General features: G+C 39.3%; 2 protein-coding genes across 6 annotated transcripts in view; both read right to left on the bottom strand.

The window, feature by feature from the left end:
• The window catches only part of ICA1L (islet cell autoantigen 1 like), a 60,330-nt gene extending 42,563 nt beyond the window's left edge, over positions 1-17,767 (bottom strand). Inside the window, exon 1 of one of the 2 annotated variants that reach the window (XM_027965101.3) lies at positions 17,615-17,767. Coding sequence is in view for 1 of the 2 variants with exons in the window: in XM_042244966.2 (XP_042100900.1) it covers positions 16,928-16,947 (20 nt within the window). In the remaining variant the exon portion in view is untranslated. Of the gene's footprint in view, positions 1-16,927; positions 17,497-17,614 lie in introns of those variants that run through there. The other variant, XM_042244966.2, reaches the window with a different exon arrangement.
• A 2,261-nt stretch (positions 17,768-20,028) lies between these two features.
• WDR12 (WD repeat domain 12) overlaps positions 20,029-26,138 on the bottom strand; it is a 31,016-nt gene continuing 24,906 nt past the window's right edge. For 3 of the 4 annotated variants that reach the window (XM_060410275.1, XM_060410274.1, XM_060410273.1), the window contains exon 14: positions 20,029-25,910. In XM_060410275.1, the coding sequence (XP_060266258.1) occupies positions 25,833-25,910 (78 nt within the window). In that variant the 3' untranslated portion in view covers positions 20,029-25,832. The remainder of the gene's footprint in view (positions 25,911-26,138) is intronic. The other variant, XR_009599404.1, reaches the window with a different exon arrangement.

Consider the following 26,138-nt stretch of genomic DNA (forward strand, 5'->3'; position numbering starts at 1 on the left):
GCATCACCGACTCAATGGATATGGGTTTGGTTAGACTCTGGGAGTTGGTGATGGACAGGGAGGCCTGGCGTGCTGTGGTTCATGGGGTCACAAAGAGTCAGACATGACTGAGTGACTGAACTGAACTGAACTGAGCCACTAGGGATGCAGGCTTCGGCAAAATCAGTGAAGAGTACAAGTCTTCACAGTATCAGAAGAGAACATCTCTTCCCTACCCCAACTCACATGCTAATGTAGCTCAAAAGTATATGCCTGAAAAAAAAAAAAAGTATATCTCAGGCCTGTCTCCACTCCCTTACTAGTTTCTTCATAGGAGACAAAGAGTAACTTATCTGATTGGTGGTGGTTTAGACGCCAAGTCATGTCCAACTCTTGCAACACGATGGACTGCAGCCTGCCAGGCTCCTTTGTCCATGGGATTCTTCAAGCAAGAATACTGGAGTGGGTTGCCATTTCCTTCTCCAGAAGATCTTCCTGACCCAAGGATCAAACCCAGGTCTCCTGCATTGCAGGCAGATTCTTTACCCGCTTAGCTATGATGGAAGCCCTATCTGATTGGATTTCACAGTGATAAACTTAGTCCTCCCTCTCCTGTTTGAAATCTATCCTGCCTGCAGAGAGCACACATTCCCTGGCAAAGGGAACGCAGTGGCTGGGTAGGTAAATCTGAGAAAGGTGAGATCTGCACATCTGTGGGTTTTTTTTTTTTTTTTCATCTGTGGTTTTTTGATAGAAATGAAATGTTAGTTGCTCAGCCAAGTCTGACTCTGCAACCCTGACTGTAACCTGTCAGGTTCCTCTGTACATGGAATTTTCCAGGTAAGACTGAAGTGGGTAGCCATTTCCTTCTCCAGGGGATCTTCTGACCCAGGGATCAATCCTGAGTCTCCTGCACTACAGACAGATTCTTTACTATCTGAGCCACCAGGGAAGCTGTTTTTGACAGAGAGTACTGCTAAATCTGCTAGCCACTGGGGGGTGGGTTGAGTTAGATTAACACAATGAAAACCACAAATAGGCACAGCCTAGATAAACTGCTTAAATCCAAAGAGAAAAACCTATCTTGAAGCAGAGAAAAATGGAGTATCACATAAAGGGGGAACAAATGCATAAATGAGATACAAGTTCTCAAGGAAAACAACAAAGCCCAGACTGTAATGGAAGGATAAACTTAAGGTGTTGAAAGAAAGAAAAACTATCAACTCATAATTCTCTATTGAAACTGTCCTTTAAAAATGAAATCAAAATAAAGACATTATCAGATAAAGAACTGAGACAATTCATGGCTGGGGACTTTTAGAAATGCTGCTGCTAACAAATTCTAAAGGGAAATTACAACAGTAATTTGCATCTTCCAGTAAAGAGATGACTGGAATTGTCTGAGTAAACATAAGACTTGTCTTTTTTCTTAGTTTCTTCAAAAGTTTTATATAGTTTAACATACACGGACAACAGTGAAACGGTGGCTCAGCCATCATTCTGTCATTTCTGGTCATTTATATGTCTTCCCTACCACCTTACTCCATAATCGTTTTCATCACCATTATATGATTCCTTTTGGTTAATTTCCATACATTGAAATGTATAATTTCTAGCTATATACTTTTGACAAATAGGTATTATGCTATAGACCATTTCCAGCACCCCAGGAATTCCCCTTGTGCCCTTTTCCAGCGAATGCCTAACCTACCATACGTAATGTTTTGCTTTTCTCTTCACCTTAGTTTCCCTTTCCCACTTCCTTCTTTCTTATCACTGAATAGTAATCCATTGTATGAATATTAACACCACATTTTAACTTTCAACTTGGAATTCATTGTAAATAAATCTGCTGTGAACATGCCTAAACAAGTCTTTTCATGGGCAAATGTTTCACTTTCCTTCGATAAAACCTGTAAATGAATTTTTCTGTCAAAGGATTGGTGTACACTTTATAAAAAATTGTCATTTTACATTCCCATTAGCAATGTGTGAGAGTTACAATTGTTCCACAATCTCAGTAACACTTAATGTTGGCAGACTTCTTAGTTTTATCCATTCCAGTTATGTATTGGTATTTCCCTATGGCTTTAATGTGTCTTTTTCTGATGACTGACGGTAGTGAATACTTTTTCATGTGCCAACTGGCCTTCTGTAAATGCTCCACTGTTTTAAGTCTTTTGCCCATGTTTAAACTGGGTAGTCTTTGTTTTTTTGTTTTTACTATTGAGATGTAGAATTCTAAGATTTAGATTGGGATGGCACTGAATCAGCAGATCAATTTGTGAAGGACTGGCATCTTAATAATTTTTGAGTCTTTCAACTCATGAATATAGTATATATTTAGGTCTTCTTTGATTTCTCTCAGCAGTGTTCTGAAGTCTTTTTTTAAGTATAAGTTTATTGCTTTTAATTTATTCCTAAGTATTTTTTGTCTATAGATGCTTTTATAAGTAGCACATCTCCTAGCCTCACAAAGCTCTTTCTATCTGTATATTTTACTTTATTCAATTCCACATTTTTATTTCCTGATGTTCGCATCATTACATGAAATTGTGGAATCTTTGAGGGGACCCAAAAAATGGTATACCTTTTCCCTGAATTAGTCTAAAGTGAAAGGTGAAAGTGAAGTCACTCAGTCGTGTCTAACTCTTTGCGACCCCATAGACTGTAGCCTACCAGGCTCCTCTGTCCATGGGATTTTCCAGGCAATAGTACTGGAGTGGATTGCCATTTCCTTCTCCAGGGGATCTTCCCAACCCAGGGCTTGAACCCTGGTCTCCCACATTGTAGACAGACGCTTTACCATCTGAGCCACCAGGGAAGTCAAATTAGTCTAAACTAGTAAGAAACAAATAATGTAGTATAGTATCTGGAGGTCAAAAAAAAAAAATATATATATATATATATTTACAGATAATAGCAAAGTTTGTGAATATAGTTTAGTGTGAGGTAACTGGTCCTCCTGAGCATCAGTACTAAACAAATTCACCAACCAGTCAGGTAATTCGGTTTATGGCAGGCTTCCCCATATGGGAAGTGGAAGAAGATTATTTCTTTTATCCTATGCTTTCGTTCTTTCCTCTTATATAGGACAATACTTTAAAAGTTCTTTTAGTGAGTTCTGTAGGGAGAAATTCTCTGTTTTGGTACCTATGAATCTCTATTTTGCCTTCATTCATAAATGACAGTTTAATTGTTTACAAAAATATAAGACTGGCAACAACTTTCCTTTTTTTTTTTTAAAGCTATCATTATCGATCCATACAAGACTCATTATTTTGTTTCTTCACTTACTTGTACTTTCCTTTTTTAACCCCTTCCTCATATCCATCTCCCCTCACAATCATTCTAATGTGTTTGATGTGTGCCTTTTAATCTGAATGCACTTTTTTTTTTGAATGCATTCTTACTGTCCCTCCTTTTTCCTCTTTGAATCTTTGAAAGTGTTTTAATCTGTGATGTCCTGAGGTTGTCTAAGATGCATTTATGTAGAGTTCTTTTCCATTATGGAGGTTCATATCTCAACCTTTCGCACTAGAAAGTTCTAAGCTATTCTCCCTTCAAAGATTCCTTTTCAGCCATAGTTTCTTCTTTTATCTGACTCTTCTGTTGGGTGTTATTCTTGATATGTCCTATGTTTTGGATAAAAATGGTTCATTTTTTTATCTGTTTTTCTGTCCTATATTTTGGACAAGTTCTTTAGTACAACCTTCCAATTTCTAAATTCTCTTTTCACTTCTGTCCAGGCTAGAGTTCATTCCACTTACTGAGGTTTTTTTTTTTTTTTCAATCCAGTGACTTTTTCTTTTTTAATGTCCAAGATTTCTAATTGACTTAATATTGTAATTTTGTATCCTTTTTAATAACATCATTACATAGTTTTTCTCTTTAGCACTCTAAATATATAGAATTCTTAGACTTTTTACCTGGAGTAAATGCATGTTCCAAATATTGATTTTACTGGCTGAATTCTACACGCTTATTATATAATCTTTACTTTTTTTCTTCCTTCCTCTCTCTGGTTAATCGTTGTTATCTAGTGATTATAGATCACTAGACCTATAATCCTTAGTTGTCTCCACTTAACTTTCAGGGTTTCTACTGATATTTTAGGGCCCCTGATACTGTGGTGTTGGAGAAGACTCTTGAGAGTCCCTTGGACCTACAAGGAGATCCAACCAGTCCATTCTGAAGGAGATATCAATCCTGGGTGTTCTTTGGAAGGAATGATGCTAAAGCTGAAACTCCAGTACTTTGTGCATCTCATGCGAAGAGTTGATTCATTGGAAAAGACTCTGATGCTGGGAGGGATTGGGGGCAGGAGGAGAAGGGGACGACAGAGGATGAGATGGCTGGATGGCATCATCGACTCGATGGACGTGAGTCTGAGTGAACTCCGGGAGATGGTGATGGACAGGGAGGCCTGGCGTGCTGCAATTCATGGGGTCCCAAAGAGTCGGACACTACTGAGTGACTGAACTGAACTGACTGAACTGATGCAGTGCTATCTGAAATACCTTTGGTTTATTCAGGTTATTGAAGGGCCACTGCAGGTGAAACACTTAATTTCTACCAAGCTACAGAAACTAAATTTCCAGAAACAAGGACCTAATGTTATATTGAGAGCTCACACCATTTGTTCCAGTCCACTCACCTCTCTGTCCTTCTATTTTGTTTCTAGTCCATGTTTATCTTATTATCTAGCCAAGATAAACTTTCTGGGCTTTATTTTTTATAATTACTAGGAGTTTGATGCAAAACTTACTATGCCATCTAAACTAGAAATTTCCTTTATTTTTCTTTTTCTGGCTTCACCACAGGGCATGCAGGATCTTACTTGCCTGATCAGGGATCAAACCTGTGCCGCATGCAGTGGACACAGAGTCCTAACCACGGGGCTGCCGGGGAAGTCTATAATCTCCTTTATTTCCAGAAAGTGTACAATATTTTTCACTTGAACACAGTCATCATGTAGAACACTTTATTCATTTTTGCACTATATAATATTTAAATCTGTATTTGCAGCTATCTCCTGGATATGGAATACAAATATTAGAATAAAACAAATCAGTCTTCTCTTTAGAGGTAGTTCTGTACTCACCTTACTTATTCCATTACTGTGTAATCACTAAGAAACAAGCAAAACAGACCGATGGCAATATGCAAGCTGAAGCACTGAAATCCCCTGGAGAAAAATGATCTGTGAAGGCTTAACTAAATACAACATCACTGTTTGATGCAATTAAGGAAATAAATTAGACAAGTTTGCTATTTAATATTAATGTAGTATTCTTGATTACTCTGGCTCTGAAGCCATGAATTTTCTTACAAATACAATCAGCGTTTCCCGAAAGATTCAGAGTTTGCTAGTAAATTCAACTTGAGGGAAGGCAAAACTGGGAAGAAAACACTCCAAAATGTCAACAAAGGTTTTCTCTGCAGTGGGATAACAGACGAGTTTTCTGCAGTTTCCAAGTCTGCGACAATTAACATGTACAACTGGCTATTGTATCACTCTTATGAAAAACGTTTACTTGATCATCAAGGTTTTTGCTTTTTTTTTTTTTTAAATTTACTGCTGTATATTGTCACCCTGCTTATTTAACTTATATGCAGACTATATCATGTAAAATGCTGGGCTGGATGAACCACAAGCTGGAATTAAGATTGCTGGGAGAAATATCAATAACCTCAGATACGCAGATGACACCGTCCTTATGGGAGAAAGTGAAGAGGAACTAAACAGCCTCTTGATGAAAGTGAAAGAGGAGAGTGAAAAAGTTGGCTTAAAACTCAATATTCAGAAAACTAAGATCACGACATCCGGTCCCATCACTTCATGGCAAATAGACAGGGAAACAACGGAAACAGTGACAAACTTTATTTTCCTGGGCTCCGAAATCAGTGCAGATGGTGACTGCAGCCGTGAAATTAACAGATGCTTGCTCCTTGGAAGTAAAGCTATGACCAACCTAGACAGCATATTCAAAAGCACAGATATTACTTTGCCAACAAAGGTCTATCTAGTCAAAGCTATGGTCTTTCCAGTAGTCATGTATGAATATAAGAGTTGGACTATAAAGAAAGCTGAGCACTGAAGAACTGATGCTTTTGAACTGTGGGGTTGGAGAAGACTCTTGAGAGTCTCTTGGACTGCAAGGAAATCCAACCAGTCCATCCTAAAGGAAATAAGTCCTGAATATTCATTGGAAGGACTGATGTTAAAGCTGAAACTCCAATACTTTGGCCACCTGATGCCAAGAGCTGACTCATTGGAAAAAACCCTGATGCTGGGAAAGATTGAAGGTGGGAGGAGAAGGGGGCAACAGGAGATGAGATGATTGGATGGTACCACTGACTCTATGGACATGAGTTTGAGTAAGCTCTGGGAGTTGGTGATGGACAGAGGGAGGTCTGGCATACTGCAGTCCATGGGGTCGCAAAGAGTCTGACACGACTGAGAGACTGAACCGAGGAACTGATTACTATTTAACACCAGCAGCCTTTATCCAAAGTAAGAACCATTCATTTATTATTATATATTAAGTACTTATATATATATAGCTTCCCTGGTGGCTCAGAGGTTAGAGCATCTGCCTCCTATGTGAGAGACCTGGGTTCGATCCCTGGGTCGGGAAGATCCCTTGGAGAAGGAAATGGCAACCCACTCCAATATTCTTGCCTGGACAAGAGGAGCCTGGTAGGCTACAGTCCATGGGGTCACAAAGAGTTGGACACGACTGAGAGACTTCACCTCACCATCTATATTTTTATGTAGCAATTTTACTTATCTGAAACATGTCAGAACTAGTTTAACTGCATAAAAAAATCTGAGAAGTCAGAAGAATGCCCTGGTGGCCCAGTGGTTAGGGCTCGGAGCTTTCACTACTTTTGCCTGGGTTCAGTCCCTGGATGGAGAACTAAGATCCCATAAGCTGTGTGGCATGGCCACAGAAATGGTGAGGAGTTAAACTAGTTATTACAAAGACTATCACATACACATTATTTTTAAGGGAGCTCCTATTCCCCTCTCCTGCTAACAACCTCACACTGTCACTGTTTGCAGGTAACATGATATTATTCATAGAAAATCCTAAATATACCATGAGAAAACTATTAATGAATTTGGTAAAGCTGAAAATTACAAAATTAATATGCAGAAATCTGTTGTATTTTCATATGTTAATAATGAACTATTTGAAAGAGAAATTAAGAACAATCCCACTTACAATCACATCAAAAAGAATAAAATACACAGAAATAAATCTAAGGAGGTAAAAATCCTATACTAAGAAAACTGTAGAATGATGATGAAAGTAACTGAAGACTACTCAAATAGATGGAAAGATAAGCTGTGCTCATGGATCAGAAGAATTAATACTATTAAAAAGATCATACTACTCAAGGAAATCTAGAGTCAATGCAATTCTAACAAAATACCAATGGCATTTTTCACAGAACTAGAACAAATAATTCTAAATCTGTATGAAAACACAAAAGACTCTGAATAGCCAAAACAGTCTTGAGAACGAACAAAGTTGGAGGGATCATGCTGCTTGATTTCAAACTATACGACAAAGCTAAAGTCATCAAAGCAGTATGGTATTGCCACTAAAACAGATACACAGATCAATGAAACAAAACAAAGAGCTCAGAAATGAACCCACACCTACATGCGTAATTAATCCATGACAACGGAGGCAAAAATATCCAGGGGAGGGGGGGGGGAAGAGAGCCTCTTCAATAAACAGCTTTGGGAAAACTCAACAGCTATGTGCAAAAAAAATTCAAACTGGAGTACTTTCTCAATGATAAAAATAAATTTTAAATGGATTAAAGACTTAAATATAAGACCCCAAACCATAAAACTTCTAGAAGAAAGCATAGTCAGTATGTGCTTTGAAATTGATCTCAGTAATATTTTTTGACCAAGTTGTAAAGATAGTTATTAGTTCACAGTAACATAAACACTTACTTGGTTTAAAAAGATTATAACACAGCTATATTAGGGAAGAACAAAAGGGGATTGTGGTGGTGAAGGAGAGCTAGTCCTCATCTGCCATATAGAAAGTTAGATAATGTTTTAAATTAATAAATCAAAATGTAGCAGATAAACATGTGATTTAGAAAATACCAGCGAAAACACAGAGGTGAAGGTATGTGACACTGGAGACTGGAGCAGGAGCAGGAATGGGAGAACTGCTTTTAAACGTTATAATCCTTTTAACACTTGACTTTTAAACATCATGGACATGTACAACTTTAACAAAATAATAATTATGAAAAAATAAGCCTGAATGTGAATCTTACTGATTAAAACAGAATGGCACTGATACCAGAACCATAAAACAGTGGAAACGAAAAGAAATACACAAAGAGATTAACAAAAAATAAAAAGAATGTAGTATATGGTCTATATGTTAATTTCCTAGGGCTGCTGTAACAAATTATCACAAAGTTGGTGGCTTAAAACAATAGAAACTTGCCATCTCAGCTCTAAAGGCCGGAGATCTGGAATTAATGTCTTAGCAAGGCTGTACTTGCTGTGCGACCCTAGGGAGGAAAACTGTCTTCCCTCTTCCACCTTCTGGTGGCTGCTGGTAGTCCATGGCCAACAGCAGCAGAGCTCCGATCTGCCTCTGTCTTCCCATCACCTCCTCTTCTCTGTGTGTGTTTCATCTCTCTCTGTCTCTCTAAAAATTGCGGACACTTATGATGGTTCTTAGGACCCTCCCAGGCAATCCAGAATAATCTCAAGATCCTTCACACAATCTAATCCTAGTCACATCCATAAAATTTTTACCATATGAGGTCATATATACACAGTCCAGGAATTAGGACCTATTATCTTTGGGGGTCACATTTAGCCCACTACAATGAATGTAGCATTTCAAATCACTAGAAAAGGGATATATTATTCAATAAATATTGTTGGGATAATTAACTGTCTATTTGGAGAAAAAAAAGTGTTTTATCCTTAGTCAGTATAAGGATGGTTCAAAATTTAAATGTTAAAATCTTGTAACAGTGACATGTGAAAATACAGATGAATGTTTGGGGCCAGAAACCTTAGGTGGAACCAGGCACAGAAATCACATAAGATATTGTAAAAAATCCCAATTCATATAACAAAATGGGCCATAAGTAAATCTGGAAAAGAAATAACTGGATAAAGTGAGATATAAAGAAGAAAAAGTATTTTTAAATTAGAGAATTCATAACTCAATAGTGAAAAGATAAACTAATTTAAAAATAAGGGTGAAACAAGAACAGGCAATTCACAAAAGGACTTCAAAAGCCCAATGTTTTGTGTAACATTACACAAAAATGTTATTTAATCACTTTTGTAACTAAAGCACAAACAAAAGAAAAATACATTTATCCTATTAGATAAGCAATGATTTAAAAGATGAGGGAATGAGTGCATGTCTGTATCATTCCTTTCCCTGGAGAGAATACTTTCTTCCATCCAGTAGGTTGTCTTCTCATTTCGTTTATGTTTCCTTTGCCTACAAAGCTTTTAAATCTAATTAGGTCCCACTTGTTTATTCCTGCTTTTATTTTCTTTGCCTTAAAATTAGGCGGAAGGGGATTTCCCTGGTGGTCTGGGGGCTAAGACTCTGCACTCCCCATGCAGGTCTCCCAGGTTCCATCCCTGGTCAGGGAAGTAGATCCTACACGCTGCAACTAAGAGTTCTCATGTCACCACACCAGCTCTCTCATGCCATAACAAAGATAGAAGATCCCATGTGCCACAACTAAGACCCAGCACAGCCAAGAAAAGAAATAATTTTTGTTTTAAAAAGGCAGAAGATCTGAATAGACATTTTTTCAAAGAAGACATACAGATGACCAACAGGCTAATGAAAAGATGCTCAACATGGTTAGACAACAGGGAAATGCAAATTAAAATTCCACAACAAGATATCACATCACACCTATCAGAAAAGTTTCCATAAAAAAAGAATACATACAAAAAATACTGGGGAAGATGTGGAGAACAAGAACCCTTGTACGTTGTTGCTAAGAAGATAAATTGGTACAGTCATTGTCGAAAACAGTATGGCAGTTTCTCAAAAAACTAAAAATAGAACTACCATATGATCCAGCAATTTCACTCCTGGGTGTACATATCAGAAAAAAATAAAAACACTAATTTGAAAAGAGACATGTATCCCAATGTTCATAGTACCATTGTTTACAGTTGCCAAGATATGGAAGCAACTTAAGTGTTCAGGGCTTCCCTGAAGGCCCAGAAGGTAAATAATCTGCCTGCAATGTCGGAGACCCAGGTTCAATCCCTGGACAAGGGAATGGCAACCCACTCCAGTATTCTTGCCTGGAGAATTCCATGGACAGAGGAACCTGGCAGGCTACAGTTCTTGGGGTCAGAAAGAGTCAGACATGACTGAGCAACTAACACTTCTACTTCTACTTACTAAATGTCCATCAATAGACAAATGGATAAATAATATACGGTATATATACACACAATGGAATACTACTCAGCCATAATAAAAGAATGAACTTTGTCATTGGCAACAATATAGTTGGACTTGGAGGTTATCTTGCTAAGCAAAAGAAGTCGGAGAAATACAAATACTATATGGTATCACCTATAACCGGAATTTAAAATAAAGCAAACTAGGGAATATAACAAAAAGGAAACAGACTCAGATATAGAGAAAAAAACTAGTGGTTACTAGTGGAGAGAGGAAAGAGGGGAGGGGGAGATAGGGGTAGGAGATTAAGAGGCACAAACTCCTATGCATAAAATAAACTGCAAGGATATACTGCACATCACAGGGAATACAGCCAATGTTTTAAAATAACTCTAAGTGGTGTATAACCTTTAAAAATTATTGTACATGTAAAACTTATATAATATTCTACATGAACTATATCTCAATGATAAATACATTTTAAAAATCCCTCTATTTGTTAAATTAGGTTCCCAATGAGAAAAAAATTACCACATCTCATAGCACTGACCATTCAGGTATGACCCACATTAAATCCCTTACAATTATATAGTAGAAGTGACAAATAGATTCAAGGGATTAGATCTGATAGACAGATTGCCTGAAGAACTATGGATGGAAGTTCATGACATTGTACAGGAGGTGGTGATCAAGACCACCTCCAAGAAAAAGAAATGCAGAAAGGCAAAATGGTTGTCTGAGGAGGCCTTACAAATAGCTGAAAAGAAGAGAAGTGAAAGGTAAAGGAGAGAAGGAAAGATAATAGCCATCTGAATGTATAGTTCTAAAGAATAGCAAGGAGAGATAAGAAAGCCTTCCTCAGTGATCAGTGCAAAGAAACAGAGAAAATCAATAGAATGTTAAGGACTAGAAATCGCTTCAAGAAAATCAGAAATACCAAGGGAACATATCATACAAAGATGGGCACAATAAAGGACAGAAATGATATGGACCTAACAGAAGCAGAAGATATTAGGAAGAAGTGGCAAGAATACACAGAAGAACTGTACAGAAAAGATCTTAATGACCCAGATAACCATGATGGTGTGATCATTCACCTAGAGCCAGACATCCTGGAGTGTGACGTTAAGTTGGCCTTACAAAGCATAAAGAGGTGATGGAATTCCAGCTGAGCTATTTCAAATCCTAAAAGATGATGCTGTGAAAATGTTGCACTCAATATGTTGGCAAATTGGGAAAACTCAACAGTGGCCACAGGACTGGAAAAGGTCAGTTTTCACTCCAATCCCAAAGAAAGGCAATGCCAAAGAATGTTCAAACTGCTGCACAATTGCACCCATCTCACATGGTAGCAAAGTAATGCTCAAAATTCTCCACACTAGGCTTCAGCAGTATGTGAACCAATAACTTCCAGATGTTCAAGCTGGATTTAGAAAAGGCAGAGGAACCAGAGATCAAATTGCCAACATCCATTGGATAATAGAAAAGCAAGAGAACTCCAGAAAAACATCTACTTCTGCTTTATTGACTATGCCAAAACCTCTGACTGTGTGGATCACAACAAACTGTGGAAAATTCTTTAAGAGATGGTTATGCCAGACCACCTGACCTGCCTCCTGAGAAACCTGTTTGCAGGTCAAGAAGCCAACAGTTGGTACAGGACTTGGGACAATGGACTGGTTCCAAATTGGGAAAGGAGTATGTCAAGTCTGTATATTGTCACCCTGCTTATTTAACTTCTATGCAGAGTACATTATGTGAAACGCTGCACTGGATGAACCACAAGCTGGAATCAAGACTGCTGGGAGATAGATCAATAACCTCAGATATGCAGATGACACCACCTTTATGGAAGAAAGTGAAGAGGAACTAAACAGCCTCTTGATGAAAGTGAAAGAGGAGAGTGAAAAAGCTGACTTAAAACTCAACATTCAACAAACAAAGATCATGGCATCTGGTTTCATTTCATGGCAAATAGATGAGGATACAATGGAAACAGTGACAGACTTTATTAATTTTCTTAGACTCCAAAATCACTGCAGATGGCGACTGCAGCCATGAAATTAAAAGACGCTTGCTCCTTGGAAGAAAAGCTATGACCAACCTAGACAACATATTAAAAAGCGGAGACATTATTTTGCCAACAAAGGTCCATATAGTCAAAGCTATGACTTTTCCAGTAGTCATGTATGGATGTGAGAATTGGACTATAAAGAAAGCTGAGTGCCTAAGAATTGATGCTTTTGCACTGTGGTGTTGGAGAAGACTCTTGAGAGTCCCTAGGACTGCAAGGATTTCAAACCAGTCAATCCTAAAGGAAATAAGTCCTGAATTTTCATTGGAAGGACTGGTGCTAAAACTGAAGCTTCAATAGTTTGGCCACCTGATGTGAAAAACTGACTCACTGAGAAGACCCTGATGCTAGGTAAGACTGAAGGGAGGAGGAGAAGGGATCAGAGGATGAGATGGTTGGGTGGCATCACCAACTTGATGAGTTTGAGCAAGCTCCAGGAGTTGGAGATGGATAGGGAAGCCTGGTGCGCTGCAGTCCATAGGGTTGCAAAGATGCGGACACGACTGAGCGACTGAACTGAAGTGATAGCACTGAAGCCAATGAATAATGTGAGATACAATGAAGTCTGCATTAGATTTAAAGAGGATGTCCAAATCTGACCAGCATCTCCTCTAATCTGAAGCAGGTTCAGTTTTGGCAAATTGAGTAGGTTCTGAAGAACAATTCCAATAATTAATCACTAACTTGAAGATGTGAATTCTTGTGCAAGCACAGCCAGACTTAAGGAGACAGTTTACTTGGCCTGTCTTCCTATACTATCATATGCTTGCAAAGAAGACTACTGAAGAAGAGATCATTGTGTTTATGGCGGGAAATGTTTGTTTTAAGCTCTTCTGGTTTCTATGAAGGGAAATTTTCTATAAATATTTCCAGCCTCTTGCCCTTTCTCTCCTACAGTGAGAAACCTGACTGGTGAATTAATTACTGGTCCACATTTCTTGACTGAGTAGAGCTAATCTATCAAGCCAGAGAATTAGTGAATTAGGTCTTTTTTTAACCTCTAATCCACCACTTGCAACCTAATCAGAATGAGGTAAAAGTCTTAGGCAAGTGTGTCTATTATGAAGACCCAAACTTTCCCTTGAATGGGCTATTTCAGGTATGGACTAGGAGACAGAAATATTAAAAGACCATTGATATGATACACATCCTCTAACAGTTCTCTCAATATTAAAGTATATCTCCATCTGCCTAGGTCTTGACCACAATCAATCTTCAGTTCAGTTCAGTTGCTCAGTCGTGTCCTACTCTTTGAGACCCCATGAATTGCAGCACGCCAGGCCTCCCTGTCCATCACCAACTCCCAGAGTTCACTCAAACTCACGTCCATTGAGTCGGTGATGCCATCCAGCCATCTCATCCTCTGTCGTCCCCTTCTCCTCCTGCCCCCAATCCCTCCCAGCATCACAGTCTTTTCCAGTGAGTCAACTCTTTGCATGAGGTGGCCAAAGTACTGGAGTTTCAGCTTTAGCATCATTCCTTCCAAAGAAATCCCAGGGTTGATCTCCTTCAGAATGGACTGGTTGGATCTCCTTGCAGTCCAAGGGACTCTCAAGAGTCTTCTCCAACACCACAGTTCAAAAGCATCAATTCTTTGGCGCTCATCTTTCTTCACAGTCCAACTCTCACATCCATACATGACCACTGGAAAAACCATAGCCTTGACTAGACGGAGACTTAAGGGATAACAAAAAGGTGAGAGGTATTATGTACTGGGCTCCCTAAACTCTACAACAGCCAGGGTGTTTTTAGTTCTCCCTGCCAAGAGGAGAGGCATGGCTGCAGAGAAACTGAACAACGAGCTGGTAGTGAACTTTGCACAGCACACAAAAGCACCCTAGGATAATCACAGATTAATCAGTATTCACCTGCCTCTGGAACCAGTGACTACACATGCTAAGGGAAACCGCTTAAAGAGAGCATATAAAAAGTGTCCCCAAGAAGCCAATTAAAGAAGAGATCACAATAAGGTACCCATTCTCCTATGTAGACTCTGAAACTGTTATTCCAAGATACAGGGATATATAATAACTACTTCACTACTCTTGGGCAAAAAGCAGGCCAGAACAGAACTGCTCTTTCCAACAATAACATGCAAAATAAATAACATGAAAAAGTAGCACTACAGGAAAAGAAAGTGGAACTGAAGTCGCTGAGTTGTGTCCAGCTCTTTGCGACCCCATGGACTGCAGCCGATTTTCCAGGCAAGGATACTGGAGTGGGGTGCCATTTCCTTCTCCAGGGGATCTTCCCAACCCAGGGATCGAAATCAGGTTTCCCGCGCTGCAGGCAGACGCTTTACCATCTGAGCCACCAGGGAAGCCACAAGAAAGAAGGAGGGATCATAAAGCGAGAAAGGGGAAGAAGATAGACATCTGAAAAGTTGCTTCATAGAACAGGTTTAAAGAAAAACTGGTCTGCCTGAAGATAAATGGAACAAACTCCATAAAAGAGATTTTTTTAGTAAGAGCTAAAGGAAGCTAAATATATAAAGAAAAATAAGAGAAAAACACCAGAGGACTCAAAACTACATTAGAAACAATTCCAAGTAGAATAGATACTTTAGAAAACTAAGTTAACAATACTGATGACAAACCTGGGAAGATCATTCAGAATGAAAATTATAAGATAAAGGTGGTTAGATTTAAACAAAGTGGTTAGACAGAACAAAATGATGTATACGTTTGGAATATAAACAATTGAGATCTAATCTATGTAACACTCTTGGATAGAGAAAGACATACAAGGAAAAGCCAAAATATTCAAGAATACAAAGCTGAAAACTCAAGGGGTTCATCATGTTCCAGGTAAAATCAATACAGAATGATCAAGAATAAGATATACTGTGGAATGTTGCTGAATTTTAAAAGGTAAAAAAAGAATGCTACTAGGATCTAGACAAAAAAAAAAGGACCACCTACAAGTTAAATTATTTATCCTGACCTCAGGCATCTCCTCAGCCATATTACATTATGGATAAAAGTGAGACTGTACAGTGTTGAGGGTAAAAGAATATGACATGGAATTTTCTACATAACTGTAATACAATTTTAATGGATATATAACATTTCATTTGTATGGATGTACTATAATCTACTTGACTGGGCTATTACTGATGGATATTTAGACTGCTTCTAGATTTTATTATTTCAAACCACATTGAAATTAATAAACATACATGCATTACTTAAAATACATGTTAAGTATACTATAAAATTAATTCCTGGACAGATAAGGGCTGAATCAAGAGTTCATGCATTAAAAAAACTTTAAACCTAAAGTGATATTTGCAAATGACTCAACAAGGGCGAAATCATCATCATAATAATACAATAAAGAATTACATAGAAAGTAAATATTGGATGCGAGCAGAAGTTTGAAAAGTCTGACTTCAGAATAAAGGAAACACATAATAGATGAAAGAAAAACACAATGGAAAAGGGTATGAGGATATTATATAACAAAAGCCAGTTCACATGAGGAAATCTTTCCAGTCACAGATATACCGAAAAGTCTTTCACACACCCCATCTGTTGTTGTTAAAAATTTAAAGGAGGCACAATGAGTATTGAAAAAGGTAAACAGCAAAGGAAAAGGGAAAATTTTTAATAAAAAGCATGTACTACTACACAATGAAATATAGTTTGATAGTACAGAACAAAACAATACTGCTTTATATCTGATATTTAATATTTTGTCCTAGTTCAGTTATTGGTATAAATTTTATTGCTTTATAATAAATATTTCTAAAAAAATATGGCTTCCTAGTTTTTCCACCAGTCTTATGTTTGCAGATTTTACACTTTGGACTGGCTGATCTCTGAGCAACCACCTAACCCGAACATTAATTACTGTTAATTAGAACAACTTCTTGCACATAACTGTTTCAACGTCAAGATGTACAATAATTTTGCACTAATAAATACAAAAAATTTCAAAGAATACTGGATATGTCAGGCAAATAAGAATACAAAAGCAACTAGAAAGTTTGGTCATATAAAAAATATATACATACCATTGGATGATGTTTATTTGGCCAGTAAATTATTAGTATAATTAACTCCTACTAAAGGGTGAGGCACCTGTGGCTACTGCATAAATATTGATGTGAAGATCATTAAAGGAATATCACGTTACAGTACGTTAACTGAGTCAGAACCAAATAAATCAATACATACTTAGAAAAAAACCCCAAACCATGGTTAAACGTTATCTTCCCAATAAGCTATACCACAGTGATCCACAGCTTATGATCGTTTTTATGCTTCGTGCATTAAGATAATCTATTACTTGAAAAATAACCCCACCCCCTCTACTGGCAAATCCACAGCATCGCGGGTTAATTGCCAGGATGGATTTTTTTTTCCTCCCCTCTCCATCTTTCTCGGAGCATCAGGTATATAACCGCTGACAGCACTTGGACACTGACCAGGTGATCCGAGTTTCCATGACCGCCTAGGATCGGTCCGTGGCGCTGGGATAAAGGCCTCGGGCTGCAGGATTTGTGCGCCGGGACTCTTTGCAGCTCCTGCCGGCCGCACTTCGTCTTAAACCGCGCCTTGACTTAGGTTGTGTTTTTACCCCATTGCTAGCCATTTCGTTTCTAAAGAAGACATTCCCATTACAAAATAACGACAGGAAAATAACAAGATAAAAAGGAGGTCAGCAGGAAAGCACCTAAAGGCCGGGAGCATCTGCTTCTAATGGAAGCGACCTCCACCTTCGAGAGAAATCACTCAATCAAGCCTGAGGCCCCGGCGCTCCTTCGCTCCCCGGGGGGAGCGTGGGCGGGACTCCCTCAGTCCCGAGGGGACGCAGGCAAGCCTAAAACCACTGCCAGCCCGATCTGCCCAGAGTAAGCCCGGAGGAGCTCGGCCAGGACTTCGTCCGGGAGGGAGGCCGCAGGGGCCGGGGTCCCCAAGGGAACCGGGAAGGCCGGCGAGGCCCCGAGAGACCGCGTGCGCGCGTGGCGGGCGCCTCCCGCCGGCGCAGCCACCCAGGGGCGTCGCCATGGGAACCGAGGGTTTGGCCTCCAGGCCCCGGTCGGCCGGGGAGGGCGCGGCCCTTCCGCCGCCCCGCAGGATGGGAGCCCGGGGAGGCCGCCGCCGACGCTCACCTCGACGTCGGAGTCGCGACGCGCCCGTCCTCTGCCGCCTCGGGTCCCGCTCGGCCGCGCGGGGGTCTGTCCCGGTGCCGGTTCCTGCCGCCGCCGCCTTCGCCGGGGCGCTCCCGCAGCCGGTGCCCCTCCGCACCAGAGCGTGGAGGTGTCGGGCTCCCGCCGCGGGAGGCGGGAGATTTAAACGCTGCGGCCTGGCGCACGCGGGAGCCGCGCTGCCCTCGGCGCCTCGGCCCGGCGTCCTCCGCGTTCACGCCTCTCGCTCCCGCCTAACCCCGACCCACGGAGGCGCCGGTTCTTGAAGAAACGCCGGGACCCTCTCTGCTCCTCCTTTCCGGAATCCCTCTAATAAAGTGAAATGACAGACACCAAATCGTTAAGGTACTTGAGTGGGCGACCTCCGAGGCGTAGGGAAGTGGAGGGGATTCTGCGCTCGTTTTTCGAGCCCGGGACCCCGCCGCCTCCCAGCCCCACTGCACCTGCGGGCGCTGCGCTGCCACCCCTGCGGGAAGAAGCTTCTGAGCCCTGGTCATCCCTCAGTCCTCGGGCGCTTCTCATCACGCGTGGCGGCACGCGGGAAACGTCCACCTACTGTACAGCTTATTCAAAAGTGTAAAGAGGATTAAATCAGCGATTTAATAACTGACCTGAGGTGCACATTTGTGCCTGAGTGCTCAGTAATGTCTAACTCTCTGCGACCCCATGGACGGTAGCTCCGCCAGGTTCCTCAGACCATGGGGTTTTCTAGGCAAGAACACTGCTGTGGATAGCCATGCTCTTCTGGGGATCTTCCCCCTCGCACCGAGGGATCGAACCCTTCTAAGCCATTGGGGAAGCCCCAACTTAACCACAGTTTGTCATAAATTAATCTTCAAGAATCAAAGGTAAAATTTGCACCTAAATACCTCAAGAAAAAATATTGGAAATAAGGCAAAAGTAAAATTCTGTTATTGGTAAAAGACAATTTAAACTCAAAGTGCTTTCTTTTTATTTATTTGGTTGCCCTGGGTCTTAGTTGCAGTATGTGGTATTTTTAGGTTGTGGCCCGTGGGATCTGGTTCCCTGACCAGGGAACAAACCTGGGTCCTCTGCTTTGAGAGCATGGTCTTAGCCACTGGACTACCAGGGAAGTCCCAAAGTGCTTTGTTTTAACACGTTAACAAAAGTTATCAACTTTAAAACTTTACAAATATGAATTAGTCACAGCTGTGACATATGGGTGAGCAAGGAAAAATAACGAGGTGGTAAATAAAGCCTATAACATTATGAAAACCATAAACATGGGGTGAGATTCTAGAATATTATTACAAAGTACTTAGCTTAAAAATTCGGGGGGAAAAGGTTTTATAATAAAAAGGGTAAGCTATTTATACTACAGAGCTAATTTGGACTGAAAATCAAGTCTTTAGACCAGGAATTCTAACCTTGAGATATATGAGGTTTAAAGGTGAATACATGAAATAATATGCAGAAATTTGGCTTTTTTTTTTTTTTTTTAAGAAAAAAATCTTCAGCTCTCCTTAGAATCTCACAGTCCAGATCCTTAAACCGGTAAGAGTTATAACTTGTCAAATATGATGTTTGCTGTAATTCCACAGATCTTTCCTGACTCAGGAGTCCTTCCTAAAGGCATACCTCTACTCTCAAATTCAACTCCTCTGCTGTATTTACCTGCCTGTCTCTCCACTGGGTGCTTCTCCACATGCATGTCAGTAGCCTTTTCTATTAGCACAGTGCCTAATGCACACTTCCTTATGGATGAATGTTTATTCAATTAATAAATGAACAGAAAGGATAGCTAACTAACAAGTATACAATGTTAATTACCTAAAAAGAACTGAACACCTTTCTCCTCAAAGAATAAATGCTTCTAACATGGTAAGCAAGATGACTTCAAAACTGTTACTATCAGCACAGTAAGTTTCTTGGGATATTTTAGAAAGGGCTTATTCCAACTGGATGAAGTTTAACTCAAAGAGGATATTCAACTAATAGCTTCTACAGGTCAACCTGAAGCAGAGAAAGGGCCTCCAAGGAACACAGTAGGAAGTCAGGGTAGTGACTCTAGGGCCCAAACTGTCGGTTTTGCTCAATTAGGGAAAATTACCGAGAGATATACAATGTCTCTGAGCCAAATAATGTAGCATTTACACATCACTTTGCTTTACAGGTCACTAAGGAAAGCGTGCAAGTGGGAGCACAGTATAGGAATGGTGTCAGCAAGCAAGGTAGAGCTACTGACACTTCCTGGTCAGGAATCAGGTCTTCTCACTCATGGTGTTGGATTGATAAGAACTATTTAAATGTCCTTGTACAAATCCCTTAAAAATGAGGCAGCAGCAGTAGTTAAAATTCAGTGTTTCATTAAAAGAAAAACCTTTTTTATAAAATGAAAGGATTTAACACAGTGAAAATACTTTATATGGGAGGATTTAATTTCATTAAGAAGTGACAAACATTCAGAGAACTGCTATTTCATTTCCTTCAACATACTAATTGATTTATCCCAGGATAAGCAGTGTTTTCCTCCATTTCAGGCTTCCACAAGCTAACTAGAAAAGAGGACCATTAGATGGCTTGGAATGTGGAGATCCACAATCTAGGATCCCAACCTGGAGTCCAGATTTCCTTAGTGAGCAATGATCTTTACTTTTGTTTTTGCACCATCAAGCAAGCCTCTGGTTGTTGTTCAGTCACTCAGTTGTGTCCAACTCTTTGTGACCCCATGGACTGCAGCATGCCAGCCTTCCCTGTCCATCATTTCCTGGAGTTTGCTCAGACTCATGTCCATTGAGTAGTTGATGCTATCCAACCATCTCATCTTCTCCCCTTCTCCTCCCGTCTTCAGTCTTTCCCAGCATCAGGGTCTTTTCCATTGAGTCGGCTCTTCGCATCAGGTGCCCAAAGTATTGGAAGTTTAGCTTCAGAATCAGTCCTTCCAATGAATGTTCAGGGTTGATAAACCTTTAGGATTGACTAAAGCATGGATTATGATCGATAAGCCTCCAGTTAACATCCCAAATAAAACATCAATTGATATGAGAAAACACATTAAGGATTCTACCCTCCTGTTTTATTCTTAAGGATTAGGGACCTGTTGAACCTGATGTCCTGAAGCCTGATGCCATGGAAATAGCTCCAGTTCTTCCAGGTGCTCCACTTTCTTTGTAATCTGATTTTATCAAGGAAGTCAGAAGCAGCAGGTCAGTGGCAGTCAGTCAGAGTGTGGAGAAACTATCTCCCCCATGCTCATGCTGGTAATTACTTACACATGGCAAGGTGAGTATGCTTACTTTACCATACTGCATTTTTGTTGATTCTATAAGGCTAGAATTAGTATTAGTGAAATGAATTGTTTAAAATGTGAATTGTTAAGAGACATAAAAAGGTATTTCCTCCTCTTGAAACAATCATTGAACTTTTTTTGATAATTTTCAAAGTTCCTATTTTGCTTATATTTCACAATTCCTATGTGAAAATATAGCAATGGATCTTGAAAGTATACATTTACATATTATGGTAATACATTAAGTGGTCTACTAAAATCGAGATCAATTCTAAAGGCAATAACATGCAAAGCTGAACATGGTAATTTGGTACCAAATAAATGCCCCTTATATTTGTATACAATCTTTCTTTCATCTAGGTGAAGACATTTTTCCCACTTACTCATCACATGTATAAAGAATAATTGTTCTTATGCATGACTTAAGAATAGGCAGAATTTGTATGATTAAGAGCTTGAACTCTGAGATAAATCCAAATTCGGATTCTTATTCTGCTATTTACTGGCTGCATGAAATCTGGTCAAATAACTTGACCTCTCTAGCAAATATTCTTTAAAAAAAAGATCTTTTATTTTAAAGGACTCAGTGCCTTCACTGCCATGGCAGGGGTTCAGTCCCTGGTGGGGGAACTAAGATCTTGCAAGCCCCGCAGTGCAACCAAATAAAATAAATCTTTTAGTAGACATGTCAGAAGATTGTTAGAGGGATAGTTTTTGGCTCTTTTTATAGACACCACTGGAAGATAATACACTTCCTCAAACTTGGGAACCAATGGAACTAATATTGGAATAACGATAGTTAATCTAATTATATTAAACCAAAAAACCCCTTTTCTACTAAGCTACATTAGAGATATATTTGGCTTCTGTAACATAATAAAACATGAATGTGGTTACTAATAGAAGTCTACAATAGTTAAAAAATGTCAGTATTAAAGTGACTTAACATGGGAGAATGGCATTGAAACACGTATACTTACTATCATGTAAGAAACGAATCGTCAGTCTATGTCCGATGCAGGATACAGGATGCTTGGGACTGGTGCACGGGGATGACCCAGAGAGATGTTATGGGGAGGGAGGTAGGAGGGGGGTTCATGTTTGGGAACGCATGTACACCTGTGGTGGATTCATGTCAATGTATGGCAAAACCAATACAGTACTGTAAAGTAAAATAAAGTAAAAATAAAAATTTAAATTAAAAAAAAAAATAAAGTGACTTAACAAAATTCCTGCTGATGTTATACCTGGCAATTTCTGATTTGCAAAGTTTAGATATCACTTGTCAAATGAAACCTGATTCTAATTAGTGGCTTTTTAAATAAAACATATTAATTGAATACCCTTGCTCATGCATACTGTTAAAGTGTCATTTTTTTTCCCTTTTAAGAATGGTTTAGTGTGTTTGTGTAGTTCAGTCGTGTCCGACTCTTTGTGACCCTATGGACAGTAGCTCGCCAGGTTCCTCTATCCATGGGGATTCTCCTGGCAGGAACATTGAGTGGGTTGCCATGCCCTCCTCCAGGGGATCTTCCCAACCCAGGAATCGAAGTGGGGTCTCCTGCATGGCAGGTGGACTCTTTACCAGCTGAGGTACCAGGGAAGCCCAGAAGGTATGATAGTATATAACAAAGATTAATATTTTTCCTTATAAGCAAATGATTTTTCAAAACTATAACACTGGCCAACCCAGTACACCAAAATAATTTTTATAAACAGATTTCAATGTTATTATCGAAGTTCCCACATAGGTTCACTTTGTAGGGCTGTTTGTTCAAATGTGTATTTTATGTCAATTTAAAATTTGATTTGTACTTTCCTCCTGATAATGCTGAGAAGCATTCCAAAATATTATGCATTGTTGACAACAGTTCCAATATGGTCATTCTAAATTCAAAGAATATGAAAAATATTGGTCATCTATTCATAGAAAAGCTATTATATCATTTTATATAGAATAAAAATCTTAACTAAAATTTCTACTTTAATAATCTCTAGGTAATCATCACAGCCAGGTTTTATTTTCAGATTCCAAATAGGAAGATCATCATCTTACATAAGACCTGGAAGGCAGCTTTATTTAAGAGGAAAATAAAACTTCTTAGCAAATGAAAATATTCTGCTCACTTTCTGCCACAAGGTATTTCTGAGCTCTCATTTCTGATCTTTCTGTGCTTCCTCCCCTGCCAGAAATAAATTCCATCTTCACTTCCCCGACCAAATATCTGTCCAAATCTCGATCAGATGTCACTCTTCTACATGCCTTTCTTGGTGGCCGCTTTGATCCCCACAAAGCCAACTGCTCCTTTGTCTATGCTTCCTTTCTACCTTAGATTCACATCTTTCTTTGCACTTTAGGATACTGTTGTAACCAATTTTTAATTGAGCATCTCCCATGTGAAAATGCGATCTTTTTGAAGGTAGTCTCCATACATCTTCCCCCCTCCCCTCCACCCCAGCAGAGACCCTGGCACATGGTAGAAGTGAAGTTGCTCTGTGACCCCATGGACTGTAGCTTACAAGGCTCCTCTGTCCATGGAATTTTCCAGGCAAGAGTACTGGAGTGGGTTGCCATTTCCTTCTCCATGGGATCTTCCTGACCCAGGGATCCAACCTGGGTCTCCAGCATTGCAGGCAGACACTTTACCATCTGAGCTACCAGGGAGGCCATGGTAGGTCAGCCTTATTCCTTGGACTGACTTTTTCAGCAATTAGAGTATATTTTGAGCCTAACTTTAAAATTAGGAAGTTTGTTGCCAAACAGAAATTTCTTAACACTTTGATGGGGTAAAAATAAGGATTAACATGTTTATGAACGGCATTACTATGGCAAGACAGCATAGATAACTCTGTCCTGGTCTGCAGGTCCTGAACACTGCACTGTCTGGTTCCCAAATTCTAGCTGTGAAAAAGCAGCTCCAGTCATTTCTCCAAGCAAATCTTAGGAGCAAACAAGTCCACATAAGGCCTCTGTCTCTGGTGTAACTAAAATGGAGGAAAATGGACTATTGAAAGGGACCCTCTACTTTTTTAGACAAGACAAATGATGGGAGGAAGGAAAGCACTATGTTTTAAAAGGACTTAAGTCTTCTAGGTTTCTGTTGGCCTCTCATGCTCTTCCTGTTTGGAGAGTAAGCTCTAACCACTTGAGTTACATAAGAGGTTTGGTAAAGATCAGTCTTTTTCTAAGAGACTTGGCCACTGATACTACATCCACCGCAAAGGAGAATACCTAAACCATGAATGTATCCTGCATTGGCACCATCGTTAAGCACAGGCTTGGAAACAGGTTTTGTTGCCACTTCCTTCTTTGTCCTTCATTTAGTAAATAGGCCTCTTTGTGTCTGTGTTAGTCGCTCAGTCAGTGTCCCACTCTTGGCAACCCCATGGAGTCCGTCAGGTTTCTTTGTCCATGGGAAACATACTGGAGTGGGTTGCCATTCCCTCCTCCAGGGGATCTTCCCAACCCAGGCATCGAAGCCAGGCTTCCTGCATTGCAGATAGACCTTTACTGTCTGAGCCACCAGGGAGGCCCTCTACCTTCACTTTAACATGTAGTATGCTCACAGGCATGCTACATGTGAGCAGAACAGATTGGGCGAATTAAGAAAAATATTTTCTGCAACTCTGTTCTTAAGGTTCATTCAGAAAGAACCATCCAGAACAGGAATATAAACTCACTGTTGTCCTTTGAAACACAGGGTCAAGAGGGAGTGCAGGTTCTTAAGGAGTGTGGAACAAAACCCCTTTAACAGTACTGGACTGCCTCTGAACTTCCATATACTAGAGGACTGATCATTCACATGGTTTAATCCACTCAGTCTGGCTCTCAGTTGCAGCCAGGTTATTCTGGTTGTTTCCTAGACCTCTGTAATAGGAAACTTCATGAGATACACAGCATTAGAGTCTAATGATGAGACCAAACTAATTTCCTGTTTATTATTTAGAGGCAGAGGTGCTCTGCTTGAGAAATACCAATCCATTAAAGTCACATTTTAAGACATTTACTTTAAATATCTGGCATATAATAAATGGATTTAGATAAGTGCTAATGGTACAAAAATTTTAGAATGTTTTTACCTAAAACTTACTGAAAGGTTTTGTCTGAAGAATTCTTATCTATACACAAGTATAAGTGTGGGAGAGAGATTCCTGGTTACCATGAAATCTGTATGCTATTTCTAAAGGATTCTGACTTGTCTTTATATATTTTTAAAATCTTTTATTTATTATATTTTTGGCCACATTATGCAACTTGTGGGATCTTAGTTCTCTAATCAGGGACAGAGCCCTGGCCCCCAGCATTGCAAGCATGGTGTCTTAACCACTGGATCGCTAGGGAACTGCCCTGACTTATCTTTAAAACAAAGTACTTCACTTAAAATATTTCAACAAATTCTTAATAACTGGCAACATCTACATGTTTTAATGTTCTGAATACTTACAAAGGACATTATTACAGTTACAGAATCACATTTTTACCAAACACAGATTGTATTTCTGATTTTTTCTCTGTTAAAATTTATTTCTTTTTAGATGCTTTTTTTAAACGCTAACTTTAAAGAGTGAAGTTTCTCCCTCAGAAATAAAAATCTGAACAATTACTGAACTTTTAATACATACTTTTATAGGACTTCAAAAGCAAATCGTAATTCAAACCAATACCTTTAGAAGAAAAATTAAAAACTCAGTTTAATTTCAAAGGTTTTCATAAGGTAGAGAATGCAGGCCATGTTTTATATTTAATAAACACAACTATTGTATAATAAATACAAAATAAAAAGACAGTGATAACACTATCATCAAGGGGGAAACAGTACATTAACTTTAATCTAAAAGGCTGCTTCCTGTATCTGTCTTGGTGTTAGCTGAGTATTCTCTATTGATTTTATTTACAGAAGGAATCTCTGTAGTCAGATTTATCTTTCACTTTCATGCCCCCACATGGGAAGTTGTAGGTGAATATCTGTAGGAATACAATTTATTGTCTGCTCCTCCACTCAGAAGTAACTGCATAAAGCGAGAGGGGAAAAAACAAACACAGAAGTAAATACAATTATATCATATGATAGCTAAACCTAATTAAACTATCAGTAGATATTCTGATTACAGAAAGAATTACAGATAAGCAATTAACTTGCATTGACAGTTAATACTCAGATGGGCCAATTGCATCAAATTTCACTACTATAGCACACACACACATATACACACACTATATTAACACTTTAAAAGTGA

Source organism: Ovis aries, chromosome 2 (genome assembly GCF_016772045.2).
Source record: "Ovis aries strain OAR_USU_Benz2616 breed Rambouillet chromosome 2, ARS-UI_Ramb_v3.0, whole genome shotgun sequence".
Lineage (NCBI taxonomy): Eukaryota > Metazoa > Chordata > Mammalia > Artiodactyla > Bovidae > Ovis > Ovis aries.